The 20,269-nt window shown below is 48.8% G+C and overlaps 1 protein-coding gene across 1 annotated transcript in view; it reads left to right on the top strand.

The window, feature by feature from the left end:
* Window positions 1-20,269, top strand: part of NRXN2 (neurexin 2) — a 426,193-nt gene that overhangs the window by 42,999 nt on the left and 362,925 nt on the right. The window contains exon 2 of the mRNA XM_084824057.1: window positions 11,168-11,197. Coding sequence (XP_084680183.1) covers window positions 11,168-11,197 — 30 coding nt within the window. The remainder of the gene's footprint in view (window positions 1-11,167; window positions 11,198-20,269) is intronic.

Raw genomic sequence — 20,269 nt, 5'->3', positions numbered from 1 at the left:
CCTGCCGACCTTCCAGTCTGCAGTTCAACATCATTTTAAAATTGTTATTTTTAAAAAACAGAGTGCCGATAAAGACTGTGGCTGATCAGTCAATGACGGCTTCCTGGAATAAAGATGTTTTCAGGAGGTGCTGGAAACAATAAAGTGTTAGCACCAGCCTGACCTCCAGAGGCAGGGAGTTCCACAGGTAGGGGGCCACCACACTGAAGGTTCTTCTCAGGGTGGACTCCAGTTAGGTCCATGTGGAACTACCAGGAGCATGCCCTCTGATGACCTCAGTGACTGGGCAGGTCACTGATGTCCTGACGTCCACTCACACAGACAACAGTTTATAATCAAATGAAATGCTTTTATTTGGGGGGCAGGGGGAACGTAACATGCACACACACCTTTCTTACTTAATACAGAAACAGGAAGAAAAGAGTTAGACTTACAACAAAAACTGAAGTCCCAAACACCTGGAAATCGACTTCCTACGCAAGACCGGAATAAAGTACAAGACATCTCTGACCCAGTCACGCCTGCACAAACAGACACGGAACCTTTGTGAGAACAAAGCAGCAGCCCAGAAAACAGAAAGCTTCCATATAGTCGTGAGTCTCTAGTCCATCTAACTTAGTATTGTCAACCCAGTTTGGCAGCATCCCTCTGGGGTCTGGGAGTCTTTCTCAGACCTACCTAGAGGCACTAGGGATTAAACTTTTCGCGTGCAAATGCGCTCTACCATTGACCTGGTGACTGTGTCAGGTCAGGGAGGGGGCCTGCTGAGGCCATCTTGAGCAAAACCAGGCTCCAAAACCTGGAGCTGGCATGGGCTGAAGTGCAGGGTATTCAACCTTCTCAGGCCTAGGGCACATTTGTGATTTTTTCCCCCGGGCTCGTGGGTGCATTTGTCCAGAGGAGGCGGGGGGCCCCGACGTCAGTGAGGCGGTGAATCCACTCCGTGTTTCAGTCGGAACCAGTCAGAACTCGAGAGCTCCTTTAGAGTTCTGACTGGGCCTGACTGAAACATGGAGTGGATTTACCGCCCCACGGACATTGGAAACACCTTGGAGAGCTCCTTTAGAGTTCTGACTGGTTCTGATTTAAACCCAGAGCGGATCCACCGCCCCACTGACATTGGAGCCATCAGCATCCACTTCATTTGTCATTTTGCCCCACGGGCATTTATTTTTAAGATTTCCCCTTTTCTTGCGCTCCTCTGCCTGGATTCCCACTTCTCTCCCCCACTCGCTTCTGCTGCCTACCACGCTTTTCTTTTCCCTTCCCCAGTCTGGAATCTCTCATTTTTTTGCTCCCCCCATCTGGAATTTCTTGCCCCGGTATGCACCATCCTCACTTCCCATGGACCTTCCCCAGCCCCAGACTACAATCCCCCTCGCCACTGCCTACCTCACCTGTGCACCACCGAAGCCTTAAGGAGGAAGCAGGAACTCTCCAGATCGGGAAAGCCTGCCGACTTTTTGCTTTCTCCACAGGGCTTTGGCAGTGCACAGGTGAGGTAGGCAGTGGGGTGGGCTGAACCGCAGTTTGGAGTTGGGGAAGGTGTGCCCGAGGTCGCAGGCCGTGTAGGCCTTGCTGCCCCCGCTGTAGTGCTTCCAACAGCCCCAAAGAGTGTGTTGATCTGCTGGGCCCCTCTGGGAACAGAATACTGAACTAGGTGGACCTTTGGTCCAATCCAGCACTGCTCCTCATATGTTTGTGTGTTTGTTTATTCAGAGCTCATCAATGGACTTTTCTGCACACGTACTAAGTGTAACGTTTGTCCAAAGCGGTGTGTGCGCATGTGTGTGAAGGGAACTTTGGAGGAGGATAGGGCTGTGTTGAAGTACCTGTGTGCGTGGGTGGCTGTGCAAGCCGGGGGTTGTGGTAGGAAAGGAACAGGCATGCATGCATGAGATGAATTAAGATTTGCATACCTAGGAGCGCACAAGGCAGGTGCTGTGCAAAGATGCGCGTCGGCACGTGCGCGCTCTCCCATTGTGCACAATTGTGCGAACTGAAGTGGCCTGCGATTGACGGGTAACCCATGCGTGTGATAAAGCATACCCTCAGGCCCCTCAGCTCAAAGGAGGGGGGGCTGTTTTGTTTGGTTTCTGCTCCCTCCCCTCCTCTGCTTGGACGGGTGAGGAGAGGCAGGCAGAGCAAGGTGGGGCTGTCCGGCCTCACAGCATCCTCTTATTCTTACCGCTCCACTATGCCGCCCGGGAGCATGGCCACGTATGGGCCCTTGGGCATTGCTCAGAAGTGTGTGCGTTTGTAGTGAGGAAGGAAGGAAGGATTGTATAGGGACTGTGAGGCAGGAAGTGCCACATTAACAGAGGTGTGCATGCATGTGACTGAGAGAGAGAGAGAGAGAGAGAGAGAGAGAGGAAGGAAGGAAGGAAGGAAAGAAGGAAGGAAGGAAGGAAGGAAGGAAGAAAATTGTATAGGGCTGTGGAGCAGGTAGTGACACATTAACAGAGGTGTGTGTGTGTATGTGCCTAGAAGAGAGAGAGAGAGAAGAAAAAAGAAAAAGGGAAAGAAAGAAAGAAAGAAAGAAAGAAAGAAAGAAAGAATTGTGCCTGGGCTGTGGAGCAGGTAATGCCACATTAACAGAGGTATGTATGTGACTGAGAGAGAGAGAGAGAATGTGTTGCTGATGAGGGGAAAGCGGAGGGAAGAGTCGTCCTGCCCCACGAATTGGGTCTCAGAGCAACTCCCCTCTAGTTCTGTCCTGCTACAAGACCCCCCCCCCCGCCGCCTCCCTGAGGCAATTCTGGCCCATTCATGGGGTGGTGGTGGTGGGGAGCTGCATCAGTCAGAACAATATGGCTGCCTCCGTCATGCCTGAGGGATCATTGGAGTGGTCTCCATGGTAACGGGAGGCGAGAGCAGCATCCTAATGTGCCCAGTCTCCCTCTCCTTCTCTGCGCAGCTCAGGCACTTGACAGGAGTTGGAAGGCTGGGCCAGGGCCTCAGCTCCCCCCGGCCCCAAGAAGCAGCCTGGCTTCCAAGCCCCTCTCCTGCAAGAGATGGGCATGCCCCCTCCCCATTCTAGCAACCCCCCACACCACACCACCAGTGCACACACACACAAGCATATCACACCGTTGCTTCCTGATGCCTCCATTAATCCGGGGGACATCAGGGCCGGAGCAAGTCCGGTCCTGACACCGATTCAGCAGTTAGGCCTCTGCTTCTGTGTGCGCGTGTTTGCCCTGGAAGTGTGCAGCTAGGGGCCAAAGTTCAGGGCCGCGCAGCCCACCCCCACCCCCCAAATGACCACTCAGAGAGCGGCAGCTGAGTAGGAGAAGCAAACTCTCATTTCATCCCCATATTTATTTATTTATTTATTTATTACATTTCTATACTGCCCCATAGCTGAAGCTCTCTGGGCGGTTCAGAACCATTAAAGCCGCAAAATGCATAATGAAATACAATGTAACATGTAAACGCTTCAAACTACAATATAAAAGGACAAACCACAATAAAACCTAGCAGCAACGCAGAGATTTAAAATACAGTACTAAGTTTAAAACAACAGAGTTAAAAGACCAAAATGCCTGGGAAAATAGAAAGGCCTTCACCTGGCGCCCGGAAGACCGCAACATACCGCCATCATGCAGTCATGGTGGAGCTATGATTTAAGTTAACATACAGTGCAAAAGCTGCACATGCTCAGAGGCCTTTTCTCATCATGGTCAGCAGACACGCTAACAGAAAAGGAATGTGGAAGCAGTTATAAAGCATGGAATGGCGATGGAGGGGAGGAGGAGAGAATTGTTAGTTGCATGCTTCAGAACTGAAATAATATGCAAGCTTTTTAAAGCCCCCCCCCCCCATAAGAGCGTTAAGTCGAGGGTTTAAAATTACCTAGCTGCACCATCGAATGCAGCCGCTTCGGGGCTGTGGCTGCTTGACAGATTGATTGGTACCGGGATGGGGGGTGTGTGCGCGCGCATTGGGGGAGTGAACAAGAAGCCTTCGTTTGCATGAAATTGGTTGCTTTTCGGAAACAGCTGCCAGCCAGTGCGGGGGTCTGACGCTGACGTGGTGATGAATGGCAGCGGAGGGGTGGCACGGAAGGAATAGCGAGGCCGCCTTGGTCTGATTGCAGCTGCATCCTTCAGCGGTGGACTGGGGGGAGGCGTGCAGTGACCCCTCCGCCTCTGCGTCGCCCCATTCCGCGTACCAAGACCCTGTGTCTGTGCTACAGGGGCCCTGCCTGGCCTTCAGGTCCCATGTCAAAGGTTGGCATGGTTGGGCACCTGCCGAGGGCCCACACCCCAGCGGGGCCCACTGACAAGTGCCCCCTGGAGTTGCTCCTCCTTTTCACCTTTGCACCTTGCTTGTTCATCTGCCTCTCGCTCTGGCCCAGACAATGGTGCGGGTGAGAAGGAGGAGCTTCAGACGCCGCGGCCTCCTTGCTCCCTGGCTCTCCGCCTGTCAGGCAAGCAAGCGGCAGCCATGATGAGGAAGAGGAGGACGAACAAGAGGAGGGAGTGGGGAGGGAGACCCCCGAAGGAGGGGTCCTGTCGAGAGGGCCTTGCCCAAGGGCCCTCCGAAACCTGGAGCTGACACTGCTTGTCTTGCTGGACACACAAGCCAGGAAGCCAGCAGTAGGGGAACTCCTGCCTAAATAAGTCCAGAGTTGGTGTGAGTACATGCATGTGCTGCATGTTCGGTGGCTCAAGGGCACTCTGAAATCATGGGTGCTCGCTTTGCAACCTTGTGGAAATGGGGGTAGGGGAGGTGGCACTGTCCTTTAACCTAAGGGATATTAGGAAGCGTTTTGGGCTAATTGCAAGACCAAACCCCAAATTCCACCACACTTTGCAGTGTGGAGGAGAATGCATTGTCCAGTGGTCCTTCCAGGATCTGCCTGGGGTGAAGCTCTGATCTGTCGCACAAGGGGGGATAGTGGTTGTTTCCAGACAATCCACCCAGGGTTCAGACCCACATTGGATGCATGCCTAGGATGAAGTGAGGCCTGTGGATAGAAGGATGACCATTCACAATCGCTCATGGTGGATTAGTTTGCCCTTTGATAGCCTCACAGTCATTTTGAGTAACCTGCCTTTGCACAACCAGTGTTAGTCATTGTAAGATTCCTGGACTGATCGCCTGGAGGCAATTGCTTACTCACCCCAGGCAACCAAATGACTGACTGGCTGTTTGCAAGCCTGCACGAACCTCTCTGCCTATCTTGCAGTCAGGAAACCTTCTCAACTTTCAATGCACATTTGTTTATTTATTCAGTGAGTAAATTTATATCCCACATCTTCAACCACAAGGGTTCCCTGGGCAGTAAAGTGGCAGTCCTAATCTACCTCGATGGTGAATCACAGATCGGGATGGTGATGGGCATGGAGTGGTAGTTAATTTGGATTAAGTGACGCACATTAAAAGTATGTGATCTGGTGTTGTGTATAATATATAAATATGAACCTAGCATGCCACAACTGTTCCAGAGGTGCTCATTGCATGCAAAAGGTCAGACACTGATTCAGAACCTTGAGGACTGGAAACTTACTTCATTGTTAGGAGAGGGACCATAGATCCATGTTAGAGGATGACTTCCTGTTGTTAAGGCTGACTTTCCATTGTTGAGACCTGAGGATGTGGACAAGGTGCTTGGCCAAGTTTGGTCAACCACCTGTATGCTTGACCCGTGCTCTTTATGGCTTATTACATCTAGTAGGGAGGAGATGTCTGGCTGGGTCCATGAGGTTGTAAATTACTCCTTGAGACAGAAGGTGGTACAGGCCTTTTTAAAGGAGGCTGTAGGTTAAAAGCCTAACCTGGACCAGACCTAGAAGATATTAACAATTATAGACTGGTTGGCAACATCCCCTTCCTGGGCAAGAAGCTTGAGCGGTTGGTTGCCAGTCAACTCCCAACACACTTGAATGGAACTGGTTGTCTAGACTCATTTCAGTTGGGCTTCAGGACTGGTTTTGGGATGGAAACTTCCCTGGTCACCCTGTGGGATGACCTTTGCCAAGAGGGGGATGGGGGGAATGTGACCCTGTCAATTCTCTTGGATGTCTCAATGTCTTTCGATACCGTCAGCCGTAGTATCCTTCTCATTCGGCTGTCTTGACTGGGAATTGGAGGTACTATGTTGCAGTGGTTCCGCTCCTCCTTGGATGGCTGATTCTGGAAGGTGCTGCTGGGAGATCATTGCTTTGTCCCTTGGCAGTTATGCTATGGGGTGCTGCAGGGTTCTATTTTATCCCTTATGCTGTTCAGCCTTTATTTGTTTTAATTTTAGAGTATTTATATACCACTTCGGGTATTTTTATATACCTGAAGTGGTTTACAACAAATTATAAAACAATACGTTATTATAAAAGCACAACAACATTTAGAAAAGTTAATGTTTGGGAAAAGCCAGGGCAAACAGATAAGTACATATGAAAAGGACCTAGGCATCCTAGCGAATCAGAAGCTTCATATGAGCCAGCGGTGTGAGATGGCAGCTAATAAGGCTACTGCGGTCTTGGGCTGCATTAACAGAAGCATAGTGTCCAGATCATGGGGAGTAGCGGTTCCGCTTTATTTTGCAGTAAGCAGGCCGCGTTTGGGGTACTGTGCCCAGTTCTGGGAGCTCCATGTTAAGGACATTGACATGTTGTAGTGCATCCAGAGAAAAGCAACCAGGATGATGGGGGGTCTGGAAACCAAGTCCTATGAGGAACGGTTGAAAGAGCTGGGTATGTTTAGCCAGGACAAGAGAAGTTTAAGGGGAGACATGAGAGGTCTTGAAATATCTGAAAGGCTGTCATGCAGGGCAGGCTCGTTCTCCATTGTTTCAACAGGTAGAACCAATGGGTGGAAATGGCAGGGGTGCAGATGTTGGTTAAACATTAGGAGGAACTTCCTAACGGTGAGAGCTGTTCAGCGGTGGAACAGAGTGCTTCAGGAGGTGGTGGGTTCTCCTTTGCAAGAGGTATTTCAACAGAGACTGGATGGCCATCTGTCAGAGATGCTGTAGTTGCACCCTGCAGTGGAAAGCCCACACTGAGCCAGGGGGTGGACTAGATGATCTCTGGGATACCTTCCAACTCCATGATTCTGTGAAAGCACATGATCGTTGGTGCCTGCACATCTACATCAACATGAAATCACCAGGGGAGGTTATCTGGAGATATGGGCTGAGGTGTCACCAATATATGGATGACACCCAGCTCTATCTCTCCTTCTCATCAAATCCAGGTGATGTCGTGGGTATTCTGAATCAGGGACTGGGTGTGGAAATGGACTGGATGAGGGCCAGTAAACTGAGACTCACTCCAGACAAGATGGAGGTATTGTTAGGGGGAGGTTCTTCTACTTGGCTAAGCGATGTTCAACCTGTTCTGGATGGTGTCGCACTCCCCCTAAAGGATCAGGTTCAGAATTTGGTTTATAATTCAGGTTCGTAATCTTGGGCCCAGCATTTCACCAGTGTAGGCTGATGTACCTACTTTGATCTTATCTGCACAGACATACCTTAGCTGCAGTTATCCATGCTCTGGATTTTTGCAATTTGCTATAGGCCTTTGCAAATGGTCCGGAACCTTCAGCTGGTCCAAAATGGGGCAGCAAGATTGTTAACAGGGAGTGGTCGATATGAATGTATTACGCCAGCACTTTGTGATCTGCACTGGCTTCTAGCCCATTTCCAGGCCCAATTCCAAGTGTTGGTATTAACTTTCAAAGCCCTAAATTACTTTTGGCCAGGTTACTTGAAGGATCATCTCTTCCCATATGCCCAAACCCTAATATCATCTTCAGAGGCCTCCCCAGGGGTGCCCCTGGTAAAGCAGATGGCTACTAAGGAGAGGGCCTTTTCAGTGGTTGCCCCCTGTTTGTGAAAAGCCCTCCCCAGAGAGGCTCACCTGGAGGTTATGGTGTGGTCTTTTTCGCACCAGGTGAAACCCTTTTTGTTCTCCCAGAGCATTTTAGTCTTTCAGTATTTGTTGTTTTTAAATCTGTTATTGTCTTTTAAGATATTTTCCCACCGCTGTTGGCGTCGACTTTGGTTTTATGCTGTAGTTTTAAACTTTAAAAAAAGATATAATATTATGTTTTATCACGTTGTATTTTGTGGTTTTAACTGTTGCGAACTGCCCAGAGAGCTTCGGCTATTGGGCGGTATAGAAAAGTAATAAATGGATATATAAATAAAGCATCTCCTTGACATGCAGAAGTCCCGGGTTCCATCTCTGGCATCTTCAAGCAGGGCTGGAAAAGACCCCTGCCTGTAGACAGACCAACAAACTAACTTCCGATGCTACTTAATCCTTTAACCGGAGATGCTGGGGAACTGAAGCTGGAACTTCCTGCATGCCAAGCAGGGGCTCCATCTCTGAGCTATGGCCGTATGTGCAAAACATCCCAGGTTCAAGCCCTGACATCTCCAGGTAAGGCTGGGAAAGAGTCCTCCCTGAAACCCTGGAAATCAGCTGCCAGTCAGTGTAGACCATACTAGACTAGATGGACACAGAGTTTGTGTCTGGGGTATGACAGCTTTCATACCCCAGCCACAGTTGTGGCTGGTGCCCCATGGGGCAGAGGGCAGGGCAGATGCCCCATATTCTACTGAGATGGCTGGAGGAGTACAGAAGGAGCCCACGTGTGGCACTTGGAGCAATTGCCACAAGTGGGTGGGGGTCAGAGGGCCACAGCCCCATCTGCCCCAAATATAGAGGTGCCTCTGCTTCCTATGTTCCTATTTCCCCATCTCCAAGTACAGCTGGAAAAGACCCCTGTGTGAAACCTCCCCCAGTCTGTGTAGACAGAGGAGCTTTGGCTCAGGGAGGAGCTCAGTGGTAGAGCCCCTGCTTTGCATGCAGAAAGTCCCCGGTTCGATCTCCGGCATCTCCAGGTAGGGCTGGCACAAGCTCCCATCTGAAACCCATGAGAACTACTGCCAGTTGGTATCGATAATACTGCACTGGATGGACTGATGGGTCTGACTTGGTTACAAGGTTTCTATGCTCTCATTCGAATCAGCCCTTTATTCAGAATCATGAGTCCTGGGATCTTACTTACAAGGATTGTAGTCACAGACTCTCAGCCCAACTCACCTCACAGGGTTGTTGTTGTGAGGATAAAATGGAGGAGGAGGAGAACTGTGTATGCCGCCTTGGGTTCCTTAAGGAGGCATAAAGGCGGGATATACTGTAGATAGATAGATAGATAGACAGACAGACAGACAGACAGACAGACAGCCAGCATGCGGGAGGTCCCAGCTTCCAGCGGAGGTGGGTGGCGCCGATTTCGGTGGGCTGTGCTTCCGTTCTGGGGTTCAGTCAGAACCAGCCAGGAGTCTAAAGGAGCTATCCAAGGTGCTGAAGCTATTTTGGGGGCAGGGCCCAGCACCTTGGATAGCTCCTTTAGACTTCTGGCTGGTTCTGACTGAACCCCAGAATGGAAGCACAGCCCCATCGATATCAGAGCCACCAGCCTCCGCTGCCAGTTTCCATCCCTGGCAACTTCAGGTCTTGGAAAGTCTCCCGCCTGAAACCCTGGAGAGCTGCCGCTGCCAGTCAGTGTAGACCAGGGATGAGGACCCCGCCACCCCCAGCCAGCAGGGCCTCAAGTGAGGCCTCTCCCCAAAGCCCCTCCCTCTCACATAGCACCCCTTCCCCAACAAAAAGCAGGGAGTGGCTGAGTTGAGTCTGCTTTGCTCTTGTGGCCAGTGATGCAGTTAAGGTCAGCCTTTGGGGCTTACATCTGGGGCCCCACAGCCAACCCAGAGAGTGGCAAATGCAGAAGCAAGCTCCATTTTATACCTGTAGTGCTGTGATTGAAGTATGTTTAAAATGTGGAACTGCACAGGCTCGGAACGTTCCTTTCTTTTTTAAGTTCAGGGCTGGCAACATCGGGCAGCATCCAACTGTGTCATTCTGGTAGTGCAAATGACGTTGCGCTACTGGAAACTGGGTTCTGAATCATGCGCAACAGAAGACTCTAACTAAAGCTACATACGGCTCAAGTGCGTTTAAACTGCAAAACCGCACATGCTCAGAGTATGTCTCTTTTTAGCAGGGTTGGTGAACGGTTTTGTTGCTGTTCTAACATGTCAGCAATGTTAGTTGTAAAGTGTGGAATCTCGCTTGCAGGGGAGAATAGAAATGTTTGTGTGCTTCAAAACGGAAGGGATGCATAGGGTCATTTAAAGCCCCCCCCCCCCGCCAATATGGCCATTAAATCCAGGGTCTAAAATTATGTAGCTACAGTACTTCCTCTGGCTTGGTCCTTGTTGTTCCGGCCTCGCTACCCCTGTGTGGGGAACATGAAGTGGTGAAACCAGGAGCATCAAAAAGATTCCCCATCCCTGGTGTAGAGAGACAATACTGAAGAAAATTGGACCAAATGCCTGAGCTTCCTGTGTTCCTCTCCATCCCTCTGAGCTACCTAATAATTCTCCCTCGACAACATTCCGCCAAAAACTCCTGATGGATTTTCTGTGCTCTCCTTCTATGGGATGGACATGTCACGCAGAATTCCTTTTCACCAAACACGTTACTATTTCAGGGTATCAGGGGAGACATTTTGGTTTTGGGTGGGGGGAGGAATTCCTCCTGGTCCCGTTGACGTCTGGGGTAGGTTTGAAGGGTTTGGTCTCCCTGCCCCCACATGCCCCTCAGCAATAGTATTCCACTGGGAAAGGCCTGTGAGCTCTTGGTTTTTTTGGTTGTTGTTTTTTGCACCACTAACAATTTTCCTTCCTGGAGCTGTTTTCGCTCATGCTGAGTTCTTGCTGGCCGCAAACTCAACACACTCTCCCCTCAAGGCTGCTTGGTTTGTGTGGTTCTTCTTTCCCATTTTTGTTGTTTTTAACCAGGAAAAAAAAAAAAGCATTTTCTCTCCCTGGGCGATGAGGCCATTTGCCCTAAATGCTTTTTTTTTTTTTTAATCCTAAAAGAAACCAAACTTTTTTTTTCTGTTCCCCTCTTGTTATTACTTTGGTTCTGTCCGGGATTTTAAGTTTCTTCTCCTCTCCTTTCTGTTTGTTTCGGCATCCGACCCTCAACCCCCTTTCCCTCTCTATCTCCTGGGGGCCTGGATGTCTGTCACAAGTTAAAAACAGCTTTTAAATTGTGGCAAAGAGGGGAAAACCCTCCTTTTTTCCGTGCGTTTATATGACTCGTGTTTTTTCTTTCTTTCTTTTTTTCTTTCCTTCCCCTTCAAGGTCCAGCTCACCTGACGTTAAACAGCCAAGGTATGGTTTTAAGTTTCTTTCAACAAATGAGTTTTTAATTTCTCCTGTTCTCCTCCTCCCCAGCTTCTTGCCATCTCTGTCTCTCTTTCTCTCCTTCTCCATCTCTCTCGTTCTCGCTCTCTGATTTTCTCCTCCCATCCGCTTGATCCATCTCATCCCACGTTGGTTTCTAACATTGCCTAGATCGCTTGCTTATGCAGCTGAATTATATATTTATTTATTATGGATTTTTTATTTGTGCTTTTTGGGGGTTGTTTTGTATGTGAACGTTTATTAGAAAGAAAGAAAAAAAGCATGTTTTGGAGAGAAAAAGCTGAAGAATGCAGTGTTTCATCTTGTGGCACTGCAGAGCTTTGATGAATTGTGTGACTTATGCTGATGATCTGATTATTAACTGCCTTGTGTGGTTTCTCCACTGATTGCTTTGGATGTGGTTCTTGGGGACTCATCCAGTGGCTGGCATCACATGCCCAAGACAGAACAGGGCTGCAGGGCTGCCATGAACCAGCCAGGATGCGAGCGTTGTGTGCTGGATGTGGGCAAGAGTTTGCTGCAGCCATTATCTGTCTATGACTCGGGGCTGATTCCCCAGCCAGGTTTCTTCCAGGGTGGGCTTCCCGGAAACACTCAAGTTGTCATCACACCAGAACCCAAACCCCAGTCAAAAACACCTCTGAAAGGCAGTGAGTGTGACCTGAAAGGAAGCCTGCAACTGTGGGGAAGCCAGAGCTGGTATTAGCACGTAGCTGTCATGTTTCCCAGCCTCAGTTCCCCCTCTGGCTCAAAGAAGGACTTGGAGGAGGAGGGCTTGGAGGAGGCTTCATCCAGTAACCTAACACCTATTATTCTAGCACCTTCCAGGCCAGAGGATGTGACTTTACCAGACTCCTCAGACTCAGGGGGACACCCCTCTGATGCAGTCCTCAGCACCTCCACAGCGTAGGAGCCAGCAGCTGTAGAATCGGACAGTGGCCCTTTAAGAAATAGGCAGCCTCTCAGAGGGGGCAGGGTGAACAGCAGATTCAGACCTGGCAGCCTTCAGAAGGCCTTTGCATATTACTGAGACAACAGCTCTTCTTGAGTATGTTTCATCCCATACTTGCCACAGTGATCTGTCCAGGGTCCTGACAGACCATGCATGACCTGATCTTACCTTGCCAGCCTGCTTAGCTGGACTTGAATCTGCCTCACTCTTCTAGTAATGTGCAGTTGCTCTCCTGGAAACCTGGAGCCAAGCTAGACTGGAAACCTGGAGCCAACCTTGAAGCAGCTGCTGGAAGCCCAATGTCCCAGCACCGAGGCCTACCCTGGAGCCCCCTTTAATTTCACTTTTCTGCCTAGTGCTCCATGCAGCACCAAGCATCTGGGCGTAGCTGCAATTTTAATTCCCCACAATTTCCCACAGCATTGTGGGAAATTTAAATGGCAGTGAGACCCATCAGTGCACTCTGGCCAATGCCCCTTCGAACCAGAAGCTGTCCTTGACTGCAGCCATCCCCTCTCTACCGAGAGCGTGTTCCATCTTCAACAGAGAGATGCTGTGTCTTGGTCAACATTGGAGATTCTCAGGAGGGATGTTGCTAGGCACTCCAAAGATTCAGGGCCCAGCCCTATGGGACACAAATCTGCATGCAATTTGCATATGCTAATTTATATCTATGTGTGCACATTTAGAAATAATTGCTAGGATTTGTTTAAATTTCAAAGAAGGAAAAAAAGCTTCCTTTGGCACCAGGGGATCCCCCCCCCACCAGATTGGGGGAGGGGGATGATTTGGGGGTATGTCACTAACCACCCCACTATAGTCTGCCATGAAAACGCCAGTGTAAGCGGTGTCCCTCTAGGGGTCAGTAATGACCCGGTGCTTGCACAGGAGGAACCTTTCCTTTTTCCACTACATAGGGAAAGGAGAGTTAACCCTTTCCTCCCAAACAGCAATCCCCCAGAAATTGCCTCCTGCATGACAATTAGGGACATTGAAGGAATCCATCCGGGGGCGAAGTTCGCCAAGCTTTCATCAGCTCAGCTGCCTGGACTACAGCTCGTTTCCCCGCAAGATGGATTTTTATGGATTTTTCAAGTTTTAAAGATTTATGTAAATAGAAACGTACACAAATTGTGGGGTGCAAATTGCATGATTTATCCAAATTTTGGCCATAATTTGCACAAATTGTAACTGTAATTTGCGTAAATTATGTGATTTGTGGCCAAAATTTGTGTAAATTACGTAAGTTGTGGCCGAAATCTGTGCAAGTCATGCAAATTGTGCCCCACAATTTGCGCACATTTCTATTTATGTAGGTTTACAAGGGAAAAATGTTCCCTGATTTCAGGAAAACCCCTGCAGCTTGGCCCGCAAAAATGAGCCAAATCAGGTGCTTGCTGGTAGTCCATAGAGCCCCAAAAGGGCCAGATCCCACAGCAACGGACATCCCTAATGACAATTCAGCTTAGAGCAAATCTTCCAGTTGCACCAATTGAAATGTTGTTTTTCCCCAAGTTTCATTGCCACGTGGGGGGCGGTGTTGATCTGGAGGTGTTTGCAATACATGGAGAGGGGAGATTAATCCTTCCATCTTCAGCTGTGATCCCCCCTGAAAATCCCCCCCCATTCCTATCAATTAGGTTTAGAAAAAAACAACTTCCATTGGTACCAATGGACACTCAGTGGTCTTGGAAATAGTTCTGGGGCCTGTGAAAATAGATTCTGGGCCCCAGGCCCAGCAACACCCTCGGGCATGGGCATGCTAGGTTTCCTTACGTGTCAAGGGACTTAGAAGTCAAGAATCTCTGCCGAAAAAGAAAAAAATCCAGTTGTGTGAATCGTACGCTAGTTTCCTTTTTAAGACCCTTGAAACACCCTTTGGGCTGTCCTGTTGAACAAGGTATTGATGTGTTGATGTTCGCCAATTTTGAGGACTCAGGGCAGGTAACAAAAAACATACGGAGACCGCATCAAAGTCTGAAAAATAAAACACAGTTTGAATTCATTAGATGAAGAGGCAGCAGAGTGTATAAGACCACACTGGTTGCACAGGGAACAGATGGCCAGGTGTGAGCTTAGGAGTTGGTGCTGCCATAAACAGGGCTGTTGCATCATCACTATCTGGCACTAAAACCCAGAGTGTCCACAGGCGTATTGTCAGAAAGGAGGAAACACATCACCAAAATGCAAAAAGGCAACCTCAAGGCCCCTGCTCTGGTCTTCCTTCTTAGGATTTAAACCAGACTTGGACTGGACAGCCCTTCAAATAGAGAACTCCTTCAAACAAAGGACTGTCTTCTGTTATTGAAGACATATGGCTGCCTGTGTCTTATCAGTGTTCACTGGCTTGTAGGGGTATTACCGTTCAGCTGGTTGAAAAGTGGCAGGGATGACATCAAGAGATTGCAGAGAGAGGTGCTTCCATGCTCAAGGCACGAGAGATAGGGCCTTTTCTGTAGTGGCCCAATGGCAGTGGAACTTCTGAAAGAATTGCTCTTGGCTGCTTTAAGTGCACGCTTTCAAGAAGGACATATCACTTCCAATCTGCCTTTCCTAAATGCGTTTTCAGGCTATTTCATTTATTTATTATTAACAGTCATACACTGCCTTATTTGCTAAAATGCTGTCAAGGTGGTGAACAGCAATTTAAAACAACAAAACATTAACACAACAGAAAATAACATTAGAAACATTAAAACTACATAATTTAAAGAGCTACATTAAAAAGATGTGTCTTCACACCATTACTAAACGACTGTGTGAATCAGAGCTACCCCCTTCCACTCCCTTTATTGAAACCATGTGGCTTCATTTAGGCCCATGATGCCAAATTGCAGCCCCTAATAACTTATCCTAATCTGATTTGTTAAAATTATTTATTTATTTATTTATTTATTTATTTATTTTGTAGTGTATGCTGCTTTGCAAAGGCATGGCCCTGAAAGGCAGTCTATAAATGCTTTCAAAAAATAAGTTATAATAAGGCTGAGAACAGAGGGTAGTATCCAATGTTAGTCCTTTTTAGAGTAGGCCCATTGAAATGAATGGGACTAACTTAAATCTCATTCATTTCAATGGGGCTGCTCTGTGTAGGACTAACATTGGATACTATCCAGAGTTTACAGCAGGGGTGGACAACTTACGCCCGTCTCCAGATGTTTTGGCCTACAATTCACATATTCCCTCACCATTGGCAATGTTGGCTAGGATGGTTTTGTAGGCCAAAACAGTTGGAGGGCTGCAAGTTGTCCACCCCTAGTTTATAGGCAGGACCCTTCACTTCATTCTTTCTCCCCCTCCTTCCAGCCTGCTATCCCTGTCACCCCTTACCCCTCAATGCCTTGCAGTGGCACAGGCAATCTCCAAATGCCTCACTCTGAGGAAGGACCCCAAATGCCCCACTCTGAGGAAGGACCCCTCAGAGCAAGACATTTCACTCTGGTGCACCATTCCCACCCACCCCCACCCCTCAATGCCTTGCAGTGGCACAGGCAATCTCCAAATGCCTCGCTCTGAGGAAGGACCCCACAGAATGAGGCAGTTCGGTCTAGTGTGCTCTCTGGAGAGCCATCCCAGCCACTTCTCTGCTGCAACATTTGCTGCAACAGGAGAGTGGCCAGCACAGCTTTCTGGAGTGCCAGCTGGACTGAAATGCCTTGCTCTGATGGGTCCTTCCTCTGAGCGTTTTATCTGGGGTGAGGTGGTCCTGGAGATTGGCTGTGGACCCCTCTGAGCGAGGCATCTGCCCGCTGCTCTGGAGAACGGTGCTGGCCACATTCCTGCTGTGGCATTTGCCACCCACCCTGCTGCTTGGTTTTTGAGGTCCTCAGAGTGAGGAAAGGCGGGCAACAGCAGCCACGTCAAAGTTTGCCACAGCAAGAGAGCAGCCAGTGGGACTCTCTGGAGCGTGCGCCAGTTCTGATGCCTGCATCAGCCTGGGTGTGGAGGCAGCAAAAGGGGGAAAGAATGCCCCCCCCCCGCGGCCGCCAGCAGCATAGGGTGCCCATCCTTAGGGCAGCCACTTACACATCTCCAAAAAAGAGGGCAAAAGAGGCCACTAATTTGCACAGAATTTGCATGTGCTAATTTCTAAACATATAGATGCAAACTTAGGCATAATGACTAGAATTTAAATAGAAATACAAGACAACTGTACAGAGTGGTGAAGACTTTGACCAGGTGTCCTGTGTTCCTGCTCCATCTGCTGCTGGGTGCTACCTTTATTTTAAACTGTCGCATTTATTTATTTATTTATTTATTTATTTCTGTGCCACCCAATAGCTGAAGCTCTCTGTGCACGACAATTCACACATAACAAAAAATGCAAGCTGCAACATTATATGACGTTAAACAGCATTACACGATACCACATTATAATAGAATGTAGTCTACAAACTAGAGAATGGACCCAGCTTCGCACAAATTGGAATGGCCAGCTACACAGCACTCATAGTTGGATACGTTGTGCCGGCTCGTCTGAGTAAAGCCGTGCCTGCCGGTACATTCCTGTTGTCAGGAATTAATGTGAGCATGCGGAGAAGTCTGGCAGATTCGGAATCAGAATGGGAACAGCCAGAACAGGGGGAGGCCCCCTCCCCAGTGAGCCCAGATGCAGCGAGACTTTCTTCCCCAGACCTTGACATGGCCCAGCCTGAATGGCTTCCCCTTTCCTCCACCATGAGAACCCAGGTTTCGGAGGAGAGCAAGGGGCGTGACTTGAGAAACGCCAGGGCCCATCGCAGAGCGAAGCGGGAAATGTTAGGGGCAGGGCTCAGGTGCTCTGCCAGGTTGGCCACTCGTGGAAGCCGATGCAGGAGGGAGCCATCCTAAAGGAGCCATCCTTGTAGCCCCCTGAAGGAGGGGTCTGTCCACTCCATTCCCCTTGGGGGGGGGGCTGCCCCACAGCAGAGGGAAAGGATCAGGAGTATAAATCTGTCCTTGAGTTTTGTAATCTCCCCTGTCTTCAAACTGTGCGGACTGTAAAGCTATGCACTAGTTAGAGATGTCTGCCTCTAGTGACTGAGAATGTTACGGCAGGCTTCAACCACATGGACACATTTAAATAAATGTAAATTAATCGGTGCATTTAAAAACAGAATAACTCTGAGGTGCATGCCCCTAGGGTGCCTTTAGCATGCATGCCAAGTTTCAGTTGTCTAGACTTCTCGGCGTTGGTGCTATGGTGCTGCTGGACAGACCGAAACTTCCTCTTTGTTATTATAGATTCACCCCAAATAGCCTTCCATTTGTCTCCCCTTGTTCCTTGAGGCTGTTCCGGAATCTAGCCTCCACAGCTATGCTTGTCTGCACACCAAGGAACTTCTTCGTGGGGCAAAATGTACATTTTAAAAGCCTGTGTAAAACATATTAAAATCGACAGCGTAACAACATGTTTTCTCCATCTGTAATTCAAAACACCATTTTAAACAAAAATGGATCACTGTTCCTTTTTTTGAAAAAAAAAAATGTATAACAGTAATGCACTTCAGCCAGCATTAGCTGTTCTTTCTGTTTGTTTGACCTTGCTCACAGTCTATTACAGACCACCATAAGAGTGCTGGATAAAACATGAGGTATAACAATGGTTCAAACAGCCAATAAAGCTGGTAGCGTGTGTGTGAAGCAGGATGTTTTTGGCTGGCCTGCTCTTGCAACTCTGCAGCGATGGCTTCTGACCTTTGCTTCAGGCCTAGTTAGGGGACAGAGACTGCTTTGGTCACCTTGGTGCATGATCTAAGCTGGGAACTAGGCAGATGGCACGTGTCCCTTTGCTGGACCTCTCAGCAGCTTTCGATGCCATCAGCCATGGTACTTTCCAAGGCATCTGTCCAGAGTGGGACTTCCTCGAGGTGCTGTTTTACGGTGGCTCTGGTCCTTCTTGGAGGAGCCATCCCAGAAGGAGGTGCTGGGGGCTTCCTGTTCAATGCCATGGCCATTGGTCTGCAATGTTCCTCAGGGTTCCATCTTGTCTCCCGTGCACCTTAACATATACATGAAACTGCTGGGGGAAGTTGTTAAGAGTTTGGAAGCTTGGTGCCACCAGAATGCTGATGACACCCAATCTTATCTCTCCGTTCCATCTAAATCCGAAGAAGCTGTTCTGCTGTGTGATGTCAGTAATGGACTGGATGAGGGTAAGCAAATTAAAGTGTAATCCAGACATGACAGAGGTTCTCCTGGTTAGTCAAAAGGCAGGTCGGGGAAGAGGGACTCAACCTGTGCTGGATGGGTTACACTCCCCTTGAAGACTCAGGCTCGCAGGTTGGGTGTGCTCCTGGACTTGACTCTGAACTTGGATGCCCGGGTTCGGATGGTGGCCAGGAGTGCATTTGCACAGCTGACGCTAGTGCACCAACTGCACCCACTTCTAAAGATGCCTGATCTGGCCATGGCTGTGCATGCCTTAGTTACATCCTGTCTGGGCTACTATAACGTGCTGTCCATGGGGCTGCCTTTGAAAAGTGCTGGGAAACTTCAGCTGCTCTAGAATGCTGCAGCCAGACTGTTGTCCGTGGCTGGTTACAGGGAGCACATGACTCCCTTGTCACAACAGCGTTGCTGGCTACCGGTCTTTTTCTTGGCACAATTCAAAGTGCTAGTTATGCCCTATAAAGCTCTCTATGCCTTGGGACCAGGATATTTGAAAGACTGTCTTCTCCCATATGAGCCTGCCCAGGTCTTCAGATCTTTGAGAGAGGCCCTTTTCTCAGTCCTGCTGCCGTCGGAGGTGCATCTGCTGGGAGAAGAGGTTGGCCCTTCTTTGCTATCCTTTAGCCAGAAGGCAAATCTGTTTGTAGTCAGGCATGTAAGCTGGTCTGTTCCTGATGGGGTTTTTAGGGTGACATCTATTTTATTGTTGTGGTTTTGATGGTCCTGTTTTTCTGTTGTGTTCGAATGAAGATTTTGTTCTTGACCTGTATTTTATTATTGCTCACCACCTTATAACAAAAAATAAAAGGCCCCCTGTCATTCCAACTGCCCTCCAATTGCATATAGCATAAAGTGGTGAAGGGGATGTGAAACTGTGGGGGTGGGAGTGCAGGCCGGTGGAGGGGTTATTTTGGGGAAATGGAAAAGAGGGGAAAGAGGGTGGGTAGGAAATGTGATAGAGAAGCACTGACTGCAGTGTAAAAGTTGATAAAGCAATGTCAGAAGTGTCACGCCATGATAGACTTCACAGAGTCCAACAGCAATCTCTTTATCATCCTGAGCTAACATAGGACACTTAAAGAATTTTTAAAAAAATATATTGGAAGAGGTAGATGCACCACATGAGTCTGCTTTGATGCTCAACAATACTACAAGCGACAAGGATCTTGGTAGTGTGTAGATCATGAGCTGAATATGAGCCAACAATGTGATGTGGCTGCAAAAAAGACAAATGCTATTTTGGGCTGCATTAACAGAAGTATAGCTTCTAAATTCCAAGAAGTACTAGTTCCCCTCTACTCAGCACTGGTTAGGCCTCATCTGGAGTACTGTGTCCAGTTCTGGGCACCACACTTGAAGAAGGATGCAGACAAGCTGGGAGGGTTCAGAGGAGGGCAGCGAAGATGATCAGGGGATGGAAACAAAGCCCTATGAGGAGAGACTGAAAGAACTGGACATGTTTAGCCTTGAGAAGAGAAGTCTGAGGGGAGATAGGATAGTGCTGTTCAAGTACTTGAAAGGCTGTCACAGAAAGGACGGCCAGGACTTCTTCTCGATCATCCCCGGGTGCAAGACACAGAATAATGGGCTCAAGTGACAGGAAGCCAGATTCCGGCTGAACATCAGGAAAAACTTCCCCACTAGAGCAATATGACAATGGAACCAATGACCTAGGGAAGTGGTGGGCTCTCCCACACTGGAGGCATTCAAGACGAGGCTGGACAGCCATCTGTCAGGGATGCTTTGATTTGAATTCCTGCACTGAGCAAGAGGCTGGACTCGATGGTCTTGTAGGCCCCTTCCAACCCTACAACTCTGAGATTCTGTGATTCCAAGTGTGTTCCCACAAGTCTCACTTTCCTCTCTCCATCACATATGCACATATTGCAGAATGCAAGATGCTCCCCTTTTCTAATATACCCTTTTGACCACCCTGG

The sequence above is a fragment of the Heloderma suspectum genome, chromosome 17, assembly GCF_057233095.1.
Source record: "Heloderma suspectum isolate Gila_16-S chromosome 17, 16-S_ref, whole genome shotgun sequence".
NCBI classification, from domain to species: Eukaryota; Metazoa; Chordata; class Lepidosauria; order Squamata; family Helodermatidae; genus Heloderma; species Heloderma suspectum.
This window is presented reverse-complemented; position numbering and strand designations above follow the sequence as displayed.